Source organism: Nicotiana tabacum, chromosome 23 (genome assembly GCF_000715075.1).
Source record: "Nicotiana tabacum cultivar K326 chromosome 23, ASM71507v2, whole genome shotgun sequence".
NCBI classification, from domain to species: Eukaryota; Viridiplantae; Streptophyta; class Magnoliopsida; order Solanales; family Solanaceae; genus Nicotiana; species Nicotiana tabacum.
This window is the reverse complement of record NC_134102.1, coordinates 83544812-83560326: the sequence shown is the minus strand read 5'-3', so window position 1 is coordinate 83560326 and position 15515 is coordinate 83544812. Positions and strand designations below refer to the sequence as shown.

General features: G+C 40.5%; 1 protein-coding gene across 1 annotated transcript; it reads right to left on the bottom strand.

Moving 5' to 3' along the window:
* Nucleotides 1-1407: 1407 nt before the first annotated feature.
* Nucleotides 1408-3234, bottom strand: LOC107790176 (aspartyl protease AED1). Its single transcript, XM_016612077.2, has 2 exons — nucleotides 2971-3234; nucleotides 1408-2760 (listed from the first exon to the last, which is right to left on the bottom strand). The coding sequence occupies exons 1-2, from the start codon at nucleotides 3125-3127 to the stop codon at nucleotides 1580-1582; spliced, it is 1338 nt and encodes a 445-aa protein (XP_016467563.1). The 5' UTR covers nucleotides 3128-3234; the 3' UTR covers nucleotides 1408-1579.
* Nucleotides 3235-15515: the final 12281 nt, after the last annotated feature.

The window sequence follows — 15515 nt, the reverse complement described above, 5'->3', positions numbered from 1 at the left end:
AGATTCCAAAAACTAAGAGATCGTGGGTTAGAAGGATTGGAGAAATAATTCCACCATATAATAATATTATGTTTGGTTAGAAGAATCAATATTAATAATAACAATAACCCTAGCATAATTATATGCAATGTTTCACTGGCGGGGAAAGACTAATTCGCATAATTTTATGCAACATTTGGTTGGCGATATTAAATAATTATTGTATTAAGTTTAAAGAAAATTACATATTATATTATGTGGGTTAAAATTAATATAAAATAATATTAATATTTGTATTATCAATACGAGAAGTAAGTGTTCTACATACACTAAAAATATCCTTAAAGTAAGTAATGCTCGCATAACAATCCTTTGATTATCAATTCCTGCACAATTTCTATAATATTAAATACCGCACAATACTTCATCATTATTCACCACACAAATATTAATTTCTTGCAATTATAACCTCTAACATAACTAGCATGTGAATCAAAACGATCTCTGCGAAATCAAAAAAGGCCACTATGTTATCACTAGAAAGTGGCGATTTCCCTTGTGTCTACTGAACGTGCACATCCATTGGGGGGTCCAAAAATTCATTCAAATTAAAAGAATGAAAAAAAGGAGAAGGAAATAACTGAGAAAGAACACCAAAAAACTTTTCAACCCCGTGTTGTTTCCACCTTCATCTCTTCAACTGGGAAATACTATTTTAGGGTTGTAAGCAACTCTTTTCAACACAAAGTGGAGATTTAATCTAACCATAAAATTTATGAATTTGAGCAATTTATATTAATTGGGTCACGAATCTAACTGCAAATTGAATTAGAACGTAATTTTGAAAATCGAGTAACTGCTTAAATTTTCCAATATGATTGTTGGATAAACCAAAATTAAACAAAAATAAAACTAAAAATGAAATTCCATAATTAAAGTCGTGTATTCAAATTTCAAAATAATCGAACAGATAAAAAGACGGATTCTAAGAGACTGGTTGGATAGGAATAACAAGTAAGAGAATGACAAATTATATGGTTAATTCTAGAACATTATGATACTAGAACTTTAAAGAATATGTTAAAAATGGGTAATTGATGATACTAAAATGGAGAAATTCAATGATTATAGGGATAATTAATTCCCAAATGACAGTACATTGTGTTTTTATATTGTTCATACTTCAACGACATGATCATTGGAAACAGTTTAGAACTATTCGGCACTCCCTTAGCTTGAGCTTTTCAACTACTGACATGTTTTAAAACTTTTTTTTTTTTTCACATCTGGTGCTTTTATGCTTGGAACAATTGATAGAATCCCCACTATCAGGAGAAATTCAAAGTACGATAGTGTTTTTTTCTTATTCCAGTGGCAAGAATACACATGCATAAAAGGTCAGGATAATTATGAGCCAGATTCACACAGTAAAAGAAACCATAAGTAACTTAATTTGTAGGAATAAATGAGCTTGTAAAAGATTATAACATGATTACACAATTATGCTAATGAAGCAGAAATATGAATCGGCTTTTATCATTAAACACGACCCCACAACTACGTTGTTTCCAATTAATTTTCAATATTCTTCTAGGTCTGATCAGCTATCACAGTTACTAGCAAATCCAATTCTTTCCCCTTTCAAATCATAAATCACATTCATTCCTCGCTGCTGAACGTTACCAATAATGCTATAGCTTTCCGTTGCAGAAAAAGCCAAACATTTCACTCTATCATCTTTCATCCATAAAATCCCATTGTTTGACAACTTCACATCAGTAGTAGTACTAGTTCCTTCTCCAAAATGGAATTTAATCTCTGGTAAAGCAATTTGTTCGTATCCATTGAAGCTGTAGCAGGTGTCCATCAGCTCATCAACATTTTCTAATAATGTGTAACTCAACATGGACTCTCTAAATGCAGTACGAAGTGCAGAGTAAACCACCTGTGGCAATCGAGTGATTACCGTTCCACTGTCTATAATTGTTCCTTCATTAGTGAATGTTATCGACGGGACGTTGAGTTTATTTCCAGCTACACTTATTCCAACTAGGTCAAGATAGTAGTATACTGGTTCGGGGCCTTTTACCAATGGTGTAAATTGGAATGAACAAGTGTACAATATTTTTAGCACTTCCGTCCCAAAATACATATTTCCAACAAGGCTATTTGTTAATGGGATAAAATAGCTAAACATTTTCATTGACGAATCACTTTGAGATGGTAAAGATAACTCACCTCTGCCAAGTCCAAGTATTCCAGCTGCATCACCAAAGTTATTGCCAGTTTCATCAACATTTTCTTGGCCACAACCAAATCGGAAGTTCATTATTGCACCAAAACCATCTATAATGAGAATATCACATCCCCAAGTACCATTTGTATACGAGTTATCACCATAAATGACGTTAAATATACCATTGCACGAACTGTTTGTATATGTCAAAGAGTTTGAAGGATTGTACAGAGAATCGTCTGATTTGCAACCTTTAGTGCAAGATTGGCAACGTACCCAACTCGATTCACTACCAGTATCCACCATTAAGTGATAGTCTTGTCGTGGTGTGCCAAGACTTACCTTTACTGTATAGGACCCATAATTATAATTAACCGGATCATTACTGTAAAGGTGGTCATTAACTCTTTTATTGATTGAACGAACTCTAGCTTGATCCCAATTTAGAAGTTCGTTGGATGATGGAGTTTTCGTTCGACTAGCATTTGGAAAGCAAGGTCCATATCTAGATACGATTTCCAATTTCTGCGATCCGATTTTTGGACCTATATGATACCATAATTATTTCGTCAGCACTTTAAAACCAATTTCAATAGATGAATAAGGCAACTTAACTCTAACTCTAATACTATATCATAATACGCATATAAACATATTATTGGGAACGATGCGATTCCATACCATCACACACATACTAATGAGACACCCAAGAATTTACGGGTAGATAAAGATTAATAATTAATACTATAATATACCTGAGCTTGACCTTTGGCAGTAGGGTTTTGGCTCCAAGGAGCTGACATTAACCACCTTATAGTGAGGTGCTGCTCTGATTGCCTCTCCATAAATAGGCAGTGTTAAGTAATACACCAAAAACAAGCATGTGGAAATATGTTTAATGATCCAAGCCATATATAGAAGGAATGAAACTCAACACAGAATTTTGTGTTCGTTACATGTACGTTGATTCTTCTCTCACTCTTTATACTATTATAGGATCAACCCACAATTTATAACTTGAGTTTGAGGCACATATACTTGCAAAAGACAAGAAGTCAAGCCAACGACGACTTTGTTTTTTTTTTTTTTTTTTTGATAATAAAGGAAGCTTTATATTAGTACTACGAAGTTTGCAAAATATTACAACACATAGTTATGTCACTTAGGACATTTTCATTCCCTAGACTTGCTAGTGTATTACATATACTTTCTGGTAAATATTTAAAAAAGGGATTATCTCCTTGCTTGTCCTTTACATAAGTTTGCACAGCAACATGGGGTGGACTTGCAAAGTCTTTTGCCTTCTTGAGGTTGGACTGACTGGAAGCTTTCTTAGCTAGTATATTCCCTAACGACGACTTGGAGTCTTTGGAATTCTTTTATCCTTTTCCATTTAAAAATAAAAACTTTTTTCCACACATTATTGACCAATCTTGAATCATTGACAAGGTGGGGAAGGGGAAGGACATCTTTGGAAGATTATTTTAGAAGCTTTGAACGCTATATTTATCAAATATGAGGTTACACCATTAGAAATAACTTGTTTTATATTATGTATTTTTATTAGTAATTAATATAAGCGTCAACGAAGAACTAATAAGAGAATATCCATTGTAATAACAGGGAATTAACTCACGACTAGGCCAAGATATAAACCTCCATTTATTCCCAATTATTGACCATGTCTCCTAAGGGTGAATGACACGAATGAGACACTTAGTGCTAACTTCAAGTTTAATAAGTGTTGGCCTCCCTTGCTCCATAAAAATGCTTTAAATAGCATTTTTGACTTTTGACATTAAAATTTTGCCCATAGGGCAAGCAAAGGTCAAAATATCAAGAGTGGCCAGGTAAAATACATACATGTTAATCCATTCTCGCTAAATAAAGTACTATACATCTAGGGATTGAAAGTTCAAACTTTTCTAGTCATAATACAAAAATATCATTTGAATGAATCACACTCAAATTCCCAAACTCACTTAATTTTTAAAAAGAGCATTGAGTGGTAGCTAGCGTACTAGAAATCTAGAACTTATATTATTAGGCCTCAACATAACTAATTGAATTAAGTTTCATTTACGTGCATACAGTTAAGGACATTGGAAATTTGAGAATTAAATGTCATAATTTTCGTATTATTGAAATTATTCGAATCAAGTACTAGGCTAGAGAACCTTTGACCCAATTATAATTGAAGAGTAGGTCAGTCCACTAGTAATCCAAATCAACGGGGTCTTTCATCTTAAAGCAGGTCATTGAAACCAGAATATACGCCTATTTGCAGGGTGGAAATTTGCACTTTTACTATTGAACTGATTTCTTAGAAGATCACTGGACTAACAAAAATTACTTAAGAAAGTTATTTTACTTTGTTTTGTAATTGAAAAGTTACTTTACTTTGCCCATTATAACTGAAAAGACAGTTTATACTTTCAGGAACATTTCTGGTTGTTTTCTACTTATGCGTCAATTTTCTTCTCAATCCAACTATTTAAGAAATTAAAAGAATCCAATACAACTATTTATCAGCCCGCTTCAGCACCCTACTATTTATCTATCAGGGATTTTTTATTTTTTAGAAGATAGTCTAACAGATGTAAGAAGGTTGCCTTTAAAAAAAAAATTAACATTATCCATGTTAGAGACACATGCATGTCATACCAACGGCTTTTCTTTGGTCCCCTTGTACTGCAGTAAAAAAAGTAGTAATTATTTTTGGTAAAAAACTGAAAAATATCATCATTAACAAATAAAAAATAATACACCTAAAGAGAACCTTATTAATTCCAAGAACATCTCATAATAGGGCCTCAAGTTAAGCACTAATTACAGAAAAGATTACATCTACGAGCTCTTTTTGACTTCCTAAACATTCCTATTCTCTCCTGAATTTGTGTTTGTATCCGCTGTAAAATACAATCTTTCTTGGAACGATCCGACCGGTCGTTTTAAGAGTAATAGCTCTGATCCCCTATTTTTTGCCTTCTCCGTGTGTGTTTCTTCTTATGTGACTTGCCGGGAGGTCTTGTTTTTGGTTACGGAGTGTTTTGGGACACGTAGTCCCTAAAACGGAAGCTTAAGTCTTAGGATTTTGACCGTAGTTGGAACTATGTGAACACGACTCCGGAATAGAGTTTTGTTGGTTCCGTTAGTTCCGTTGGGTGATTTTAGACTTAGGAGCGTGTCTCAAATGTGATTTGGATATCTGTAGTAGAATTAAGCTTGAATTGGCAAAAGTTGGAATTTGGGCGAATTTGGCCGGTAATGGAAATTTTGATATCGGGGTCGGATTTGATTTTCGGGAATTGGAGTAGGTTCGTGGTATCATTTAGGACTTGTGTGCAAAATTTGAGGTCAATCGGATGTGGTTTGATAGGTTTCAGCGTCGTTTGTGGAATTTGGAAGTTTAGAAGTTCTTTAGGCTTGAATCCGGGTGTAATCTGTATTTTGATATTGTTTTGGGTGATTTGAAGGTTCGACTAAGTTCGCATTGGGTTATATGACTAGTTGGTATGTTTGGTTGAGGTCCCGGGGCCTCGGGTTGATTTCGGGTGGTTAACAGACTTGATCTAGAGTTGATGAAGCAGCTGAAGTGCTGCTGCTACAGGTGTAACCGCACTTGCGGAGTGGGCACCATAGGTGCGAGCCCGCAGAAGCGGCCAAGGATGAGTTGAGTAGAGGTTGCAGGTGCGAAGATTTTCCCGTACATGCGATGGCCGCAGAAGCGGGAAGGTGGGCACAGGATCGAGATCGAGCCGCAGGTACGATGGGTTTCCTGCACCTGCGATAGGCGCATATGCGGTCCTTTGATCGCAGAAGCGGAGTCAGCGGATAAGTGACTTCCGCAGGAGCAGGAATGTTTCCGCAGAAGCGGCCCCGCATATAAGAAAAGTCTAGGCCGAAGGTTTAAAAGTAAGAGTTCGCGATTTTAGTATTATTTCAACATTTTAGACTCGGGCTTAGGCGATTTTGGAGAAGATTTTCGAGGTGATTATTGAGGTAAGCTTCTTGTACTCGTTTTGGATCATAAAACTTGTTTCCCCACTAATTTCCCAGCCTAATTAGTGAGATTTTGAGGTGCAATTTGCGGGTTTAGGGCTTGAGTATTGGAGAGTAAAATTTGGGGATTTGGATGACCAAATGGTGTCGGATTTTGATAAATTTGGTATAGTTAAACTCGTGAATGAATGGGCTTTCGAGTTTTGTGACTTTTGTCGGATTTCGAGGCATGGGCCCGGGAGCCGGGTTGAGCCTATTTCGGATTTTGGCTTACAATTTTATATTTTTCTTGTGGAATTAATTCTTTTAGCATATATTAATTGTATCGTACTATTATGGCTAGATTTGGGGCGTTTGGGGACTGATTTTAGGGGCAACGACATTTTGGAGTAGGATTTTGCACAGCTTTGGCTTGAGGTAAGTAACATGTTTAAATCTGGTCCTAAGGGTATGAAACCTCAGATTTTTGGTATGATGTGATTATTTTGGAGGTAACGCACATGCTAGATGATGGGCGTTTGGGCGTGCACCATGGGGGATTGGGACTTGGTCCGTCCCGTGAGAATATAAAGTCGAATAGCTTATTGTTAATTACATGTTCCCTCTATCTTCTAGAAATTTGACTGCCATTCATGTCAGAAATCATGCTTAGGCCATATGTTATCACTGTTGGGACCCGCAGCGGTCAAGTACTTGTTGATTAACTGTTATTTGCTGTCTTGAACTCAGTCATAGTGCTACTTGCGAGTTATATCTCTGTTTCCTTTGTTTTCTTGTTGAGACTTGTTATTAACTCTTTTGGCTGATTTGTATGATTTCTGAAAGCCCGAGAGGGATGGAGAGGTTAGTGACTGAGATAGGGCATGAGTGCCGAGCTGTGAGCTATGTGAGGGTATATGGATAGGGTTGCACGCCGCAACGAGCCTTATGGCTATTTATGGACTGTGGATCGGGTTGCACACCGCAACGAGCCTTATGGCTATTTATATGATTTGACCGGGCTTCACGCCGCAACGATAAAGTGCTTGGGATGAAAGGATCCCCTCCAGAGTCTGCACACCCCCAGTGAGCGCAGGTACCTATTGAGTGTGAGTACTGAGGGCTGAGAGCCGAGTGATTGAGCTGTTGTGACGAGTTGAGTGAGTGTTGCCCAGAGCGGTTGTACTTGCTTTTTATTTGTTGATGCACTTAGTTGCTATTTGTCATTGTTGTGAAATTTCTGAAAGATGTTATATCTAGATCACCTGAATTTGAACTGTATAAAACTGAGTTGACTTAAACTACCGGATTTGAAAGCATGTCTATTCTTTGCTGGAACTGTTGAAAATAAACTGTATTTGTATAGCTCATCACTACCTTCTCAGTTCCTTATTTATTTTTGTTACTTACTAAGTTGGTTATCTCACGCTACACCCTGCACTTCGTACGCAGATCCAGGTGTTCTCAGTCATAACGGGTGTTGATAGTTGAGCAGCTGATTCCGGAGACAATCGAGGTAGCTGCATGGCATTAGCAGGCCTTCGCTCTCTTTCATTTTCTTTATCGCATTTCAGTTCTTATTCCTTAGATGTTGTATTATACTACTCCTGGTATAGATGCTCATGTACTTAGTGACACCCCGATGTCGGGCTAATTTTTTTGCACTTATGCTATTGGTTTTTACCCCGTTTTTATGAAAAACTCCGGTTATTTTAAATGTCTTAATTCATTTCTGTTAAATGTTGAAAGTATTTTGGAAACGTCGGCTTGCCTAGTATCGCGATAGGCGCCATCATGACGGGTTAGGTTTTGGGTCGTGGCAAGTTTGTCACACCTCCTTTTTCCCGGGGGGTGGGGGGATAATGGAGTTTTTTCAATTAAAGTGACATTAATCGAAATGGGATTATTTATTTATTCAAAGTCGCCACTTGAAATAATTTAGGGTGTCCCAAGTCACCGATTTATTTTAAATCTCAAATCGAGGAAACTTGACTCTGTTTTAAAGTCTGCGAAACCAGAAGACCGGGTAAGGAATTTTGTTAACCCGAGAGAAGGTGCGAGGCACTCCCGAGTTCCGTAGTTTTAGCACGGTCGCTCAACTATTAATAATTGGCCTAATTATCTGATTCATTACATGTTTAAAACCTATTGTGCATTTTTAACCTTTTAAACCGCTTTTAATTATTTATGGAATCTGTTTGAACAAGTTGCGATCTCGCACACTCGTTTTTAACACATTGCGAATCACATCACATGAAATGCACCCTCGATTTACAACATATTTATTTTATTATTATTCGAAGTTATGGTCGAGTCACATGAAATGCACACCCGAATTGGTGATTATATATCGTGACTATGCCACGAGAATCATACCCATAGTCACGATGATTTGTTTAAAACGCGTCTAAAGCACTCTAACGGTATTCATTATTCTTCCTAAACTTTTAGATTATTGCAAGGTCGTGAGATATGAATAAGTAAATTAATTATAGAAAAGGTTGGCTAGCTCATGTGCTTACAACCTCCAACGATACTCACTGAAACTCGACCCGAGAGAAAGCTAGCAGTGACTAGAGACGGAGCCGCTTATGGGTCTGTTTCGCAGCTTGATTTGCTGCGATTTGAGGCTAGTGTCGCGGCTGTTTTGGCGAGGGGGAAAAGGAAATTTCTCCGGTCACTTCTCCATAGACGGTGGCGGCAACGCATCAGCAGTCCTAAGAGAAGAGAGAAAGGAACGTGAGAGGGAGAAATGGGTTCGACTGGAATCAGTCTTTCTCCTAGGGTTCGGCAGTTGTGTATTGTGTTTTTATCGTGTCATTTTTTAAGGAGGAGGAGTTTTTATCTATGGTGGCTGTGATTTTTTGTTTTGAGGAAGAAGAAAGAGTTTTTCTTTGGGGGTGCGGCCCCTATCTCCAGAATGAGAGATAAAAAGATGTAGGGTTTTGGGGAGGAGGAAATCTGATGGGCTATTGGCTATTGGGCTCAGGTTTGGTCCAATTTGGGTCATGGCTTGACATTTGAACAAAGCAAGACTTTAGGAGAACTAGTCCAAATTAAATCTTCTTTCTTTCTTTGATTTTGATTTTCTTTTATTAATTAATAGATGAAAAAATAAAAATACTACTCCTAAACTTGAAATAGCAAGGTAAAATACTAATCACTCAAAGTTTATTTATCAAACTAATATATTTTTTGGAAAATATTTTCTTTCTTTGTAAATGAAAATAAAGCTTATATTAAAAATGTGACTCTTTTTTTTTTATTGTTTTTCAATTTTCTTAAGTAAAATATATAAAAGGAGAAATAAAAACTAAAATATGTAGATTAAACTTAAAATATATATACATACTAAAAAGTGATAAAAAACTCAAATATAGTAAAAAATTAGGTGCTCACAAAGTTAGTATCAGAGCCTAGATTACATAGGTCTCACGTGTCATGAGCAGGTTTTGTATAGTCTTGCGGATCGGTACAGAGACGTCTGTACTTATCTTCGAGAGGTTGAAACTTCACATTCTTGAATTCTTGTCGTGCGAATCTTTTGATTCTGGTAATTAAATTTTTATTGTTCTAATTCTCTTACAGATGGTGAGGACACGTACTACGGTACAGGATGGACAGCCACTAGTACCACCAGTCATGGTCGCAAGAGGCCGAGGTCACGGTAGAGGCCGTGGTAGGTGCAGAGTTGCAGCTCGCACCGCAGCTAGGGTAGCACCTGCAGATCCACCAGTTGCCCTAGTTCAGGAGCAGGCTCCAGATGTGGACGAGCCTGTGGGACCAGCTCAGGCACCACCTGTGCCTATTGTGATTCCAGGACTTCAGGAGGCCTTAGCTCAGATCCTGACAGTGTGTACCAGTATTACTCATGCGGTCTCTGTTCCGACCACCGCAGCCACTTCTCAGGCCAGAGGAGGTGCTCAGACTCCCGCCTCGTGGTCAGGGTGGATTTAGCGATGTTCCTTCTGGGGGTCAGTTCTAGTAGAGGTCGTCCTTTCAAACATACTCAGACGCTCGCCCAGTTCACCGTGGTGCATCATTTGGCCATGGTTCACACAGTTATCAGCAAGGCCATTCATCTCTCAGTGCTCTTCCAGCTCGGAGTTCATCCCGCGCTCTATTGGGTCAGGGCTCGTCTATGCCAGGTCCTTCTACCAGTTATCCCGATGCCAGGGGCTCTCTTCAGTCCCCAGCACTAGCACCGGGGAGTTGCTATGAGTATGGAGAGTTTGGTCACATGAGGAGGTAGTGTCCCTGCCTAGTGGGAGGTCCAGCTCAGTAGAGGAGCCAATTTATGACATCAGCACCAGTTTCTTCACCACCCGCTCAGCCAGCTCGGGGTGGAGCCCAGTCAGCTAGGGGAGGCCGATCAGGGGGTGTCCAGGCCCGTTTCTATACTCTTCTTGCCAGAACAGATGCCATTGCTTCGGATGCTGTGATTATAGGTATTGTCTCAGTTTTCTATAGAGATGCCTCTGTATTATTTGACCCTGGTTCCACTTATTCATATGTGTCCTCGTATTTTGCTCATTTTCTGGATATGCCCCATGAGTCTCTAGTTTCACCTGTTCATGTGTCTACGTTGGTGGGCGATACTGTCATTGTGAACCATGTAAATCGGTCACGTGTGGTGACTATTGGGAGTCTGGAGACTAGAGTGGATCTCTTGTTGCTTAGTATGGTCGATCTTGACGTGATTTTGGATATGGATTGGTTGTCTCCATGTCATGCTGTTCTAGATTGTCACGCTAAGACCATGACGTTGGCGATGCCGGGGTTGCCGAGGGTTAAGTGGAGCGGCTCTATAGACTATGTTCCCAATAGAGTGACTTCATACTTGAAGGCTCAGCAGATGGTTGAGAAGGGTTGTTTATCTTATCTGGCCTTTATGAGGGATGTTGGTGTAGAGACCCCTGCTATTGATTCTGTTCTAGTGGTGCGAGATTTTTTGGATGTGTTTCCAGCAGACCTGCTAGGCATGCTGCCCAACAGGGATATTGATTTCGGTATTGATTTGGTGCCGGTCACTCAGCCTATTTCTATTCCACCGTATCGTATGGCACCGGCGGAGTTGAAGGAATTGAAGGACCAGCTTCAGAAACTCCTTGATAAGGGGTTTATTCGGCCTAGTGTGTCACCTTAGGGTGCACTAGTTCTATTTATAAAGAAGAATGGTGGTACTATGAGAATGTTCATTGATTGCAGGCAGTTGAACAAGGTCACAATCAAGAACAAGTATCCATTACCGCGTATTGATGATTTGTTTGACCAACTTCGGTGAGCGAGGGTGTTCTCCAAGATTGATTTGAGGTCTGGGTATCACCAGCTGAAGATTCGGGACTCAGATATTCTTAAGACAACTTTCAGAACCCGATATGGCCATTATGAGTTCTTTGTGATGTCTTTTAGGCTGACCAACGCCCCAACAACATTCATGCATCTGATGAATAGTGTATTTCAGCCTTATCTTGACTCATTCATTATTGTATTCATTGATGATATCTCGGTGTACTCTCGTAGCCAGGAGGAGCATGCCCAACATCTGAGGATTGTGTTACAGCGGTTGAGGGATGAGAAGCTTTATGCATAGTTCTCCAAGTGTGAGTTTTGTCTCAGCTCAGTGGCATTCTTGGGATACGTGGTGTCCAGTGAGGGTATTCAGGTAGACCCGAAGAAGGTAGAGGCAGTTCAGAGTTGGCCCAGACCGTCCTCAGCCACAGAGATTTAGAGTTTTCTCGGTTTGGCTGGTTATTACCGTTGTTTTGTGGAGGGCTTCTCATCTATTGCATCGCCCTTGACTAAATTGACCCAAAAGGGTGCTCCTTTCAGGTGGCCAAAGGAGTGCGAGGAGAGCTTTCAGAAGCTCAAGAGTGCTTTCACCACGACTCCAGTTCTAGTTCTACCATCAGCTTTTGGTTCTTACACAGTGTATTGTGATGCCTCATGGATCGGTATTGGGTGTGTTCTGATGCAGGAGGGTATAGTGATTGCTTATGCTTCGCTCCAGTTGAAGCCTCATGAGAATAACTATCCTGTCCATGACCTTGAGTTAGCTACTATTGTTCACGCCTTGAAGATTTGGCGACACTCTTTGTATGGGGTCCATTGTGAGATTTATACTGATCATCGGAGTTTGCAGCATCTGTTCAAACAGAAGGAGCTCAACTTGCGTCAAAGGAGGTGGTTGTAGCTTCTTAAGGACTATGATATCACCATTTTGTACCATCCCGGAAAGGCCAATATGGTGGCCGATGCCTTGAGTCATCGGGCGGAGAGTTTGGGGAGCTTAGCATATCTTCCAGCAGCAGAGAGGCCGTTGGCATTGGATGTTCAGGCCTTAGCTAGCCAGTTTGTTAGATTGAATGTTTTTTAGCCGAGTCGAGTATTGGCTTGTGTGGTCTCTCGGTCTTCTCTTTATGATCGTATCAGGGAGCGTCAATATGATGACCTCCATCTTCTTGTCCTTAAGGACACGGTCCAGCACGGTGATGCTAAGGAGGTCACTATTGGGGTTGATGGTGCATTGAGGATGCAGGGCAGGCTATGTGTGCCAAATGTAGATGGTTTGTGTGAGTTGATTCTCTAGGAGGCTCACAGTTTGCGGTATTCTATTCACGCAAGTGCCGCGAAGATGTATTAGGACTTGAGGCAACATTACTAGTGGAGGAGAATGAAGAAGGGAATAGTGGAGTATGTAGCTCTGTGCCTAAATTGCCAGCAGGTGAAGTATGAGCATTAGTGACCAGGTGGATTGTTTCAGAAGTTAGAGATTCCGGAGTGGAAATGGGAGCGGATCACTATGGATTTCATTGTTGGGCTTTCACGGACTCAGCGGAAGTTTAATGCAGTTTGGGTGATTATGGATAGGTTGACCAAGTCAGCTCATTTCATTCCTATGATGACTACATATTATTCCAAGCAGCTGGCTCGAGTGTATATCCGTGAGATCATCAGGTTTCATGGCGTACCGGTATCTATCATCTCTGACCGGGGTACGCAGTTTACATCACGGTTCTGGAGGGCCGTGCAGCATGAGTTGGGGACTCGAGTGGAGTTGAGCACAATATTTGACCCTCAGACGGACGGACAGTCCGAGCGCACTATTCAGATAATAGAGGATATGCTTCGTGCGTGTGTGATGGAGTTTGGGGGTTCGTGGGATCAGTTCTTGCCTCTAGTGAAGTTTGCTTACAACAACAGTTACCAGTCGAGCATCCAGATGGCACCATATGAGGCTCTGTATGGTAGGTGGTGTAGGTCTTCGGTGGGTTGGTTCGAGCCGGACGAGGCTAGATTATTGGGTACAAACTTGGTTCAGGATGCTCTGGAGAAGGTTAAGGTAATTCAGGATAGACTACGCACAACCCAGTACAGACAAAAGAGTTATGCGGATTGGAAGGTTCGCGATGTTGCATTCATGGTTGGGGAGCGGGTCTTGCTCCGGGTTTCAGCTATGAAGGGTGTTATGAGGTTCAGAAAGAGGTGCAAGATGAGCCCAAGGTTCATTGGTCACTTTGAGGTATTGCGGCGAGTTGGGGAGATTGCTTATGAGCTTGCTTTACCTCCCAGTCTAGCGGGAGTTCACCCAGTATTCTATGTTTCTATGCTCCGAAAGTATCACGGTGATCCCTCTCACGTGTTGGATTTCAGCTCAGTTCAATTGGACCAAGATTTATCTTATGTTGAGGAGTCGATGGAGATCTTGGATAGTCAGGTTCGAAAGCTGAGGTCAAAGAATATTTGTTCTGTAAAGGTTTAGTGGAGGGGCCAGTCGGTCGAGGAGGTGACCTGGGAGACCGAGCATGATATGCGCAACCATTATCCTCATCTTTTCACCACTTCAGGTATGTCTCTATGCTCATTCGAGGATGGATATTTGTTTTAAGAGGGGGATGATCTAAATACCCGGTCGGTCATTTTGAGAGTAATAACCCCGACCCCTTAATTTTTGACTTCCCCGTGTCTGTTTCTGCTTATATGACTTGCTGGGAGGTCTTGTTTTTGGTTTCAGAGTATTTTGGCATATGTAGTCTCTAAATCGGAAGCTTAAGTCTTAGGATTTTGACCATAGTCGGAACCGTATGAAGACAACTCCGAAATGGAGTTATATCGGTTCTGTTTGCTCCATTGGGTATTTTAGACTTAGAAGCGTATTCGGAATGTGATTTGGAGGTCCGTAGTAGAATTAGGTTTGAATTGGCAAAAGCTGAAATTTTGGCGAATTTGGCCGGCAGTGGAAATTTTGATATCGGGGTTGGATTTGTTTTCCGGGAATTGGAGTAGGTTTGTGTTGTCATTTAGGACTTGTGTGCAAAATTTGAGGTCAATCGGATGTGGTTTGATAGGTTTCAGCGTCGTTTGTGGAATTTGGAAGTTTAGAAGTTCTTTAGGCTTGAATCCGGGTGTAATCTGTGTTTTGATGTTGGTTTGGGTGATTTGAAGGTTCGACTAAGTTCGCATTGGGTTATAAGACTAGTTGGTATGTTTGGTTGAGGCCCCAGGGGCCTCGGGTTGATTTCGAATGGTTAACGGTCTTGATATAGAGTTGATGAAGCAGCTGAAGTGTTGTTGCTACTAGTGTAACCGCACCTGCGGAGTGGGCACCGCAGGTGCGAGCCCGCAGAAGCGGCCATAAATGAGTTGAGTAAAGGTTGCAGGTGCGAAGATTTTCCCGCACATGCGATGGCCGCAGAAGCGGGCAGGTGGGCGCAGGAGCGAGATCGAGCCGCAGGTGTGATGGGTTTCCCGCACCTTCGATAGGCGTAGATGTGGTCCTTTGATCGCAGAAGCGGAGGCAGTAGATAAGTGACTTCCGCAGTAGCGGGAATATTTCCGTAGAAGCGACCCCACAGGCTCGGATAAATGGCCGTAGGTGCGAAAAGTCTGGGCAGAAGGTTTAAAAGCAAGGGTTCACGATTTTAGTATTATTTCAACATTTTAGACTCGGGCTTAGGCGATTTTGGAGAATATTTTAGAGGTGATTATTGAGGTACACTTCTTGTACTCGTTTTGGATCATAAAACTTGTTTCCTCACTAATTTCCCCGCCTAATTAGTGAGATTGTGAAGTGAAATTTGGGGATTTAGGGTTTGGGAATTGGAAAGTAGATTTTGGGGATTTGGATGACCAAATGGTTTCGGATTTTGATAAATTTGGTATGGTTAGACTCGTGAGTGAATGGACTTTCGGGTTTTGTGACTTTTGTCAGATTTCGAGGCATGGGCACGGGAGCCGGGTTGAGCCTATTTTGGATTTTGGCTTACAATTTTGTGTTTTTCTTGTGGAATTGATTCTTTTAGCCTATATTAATTGTATC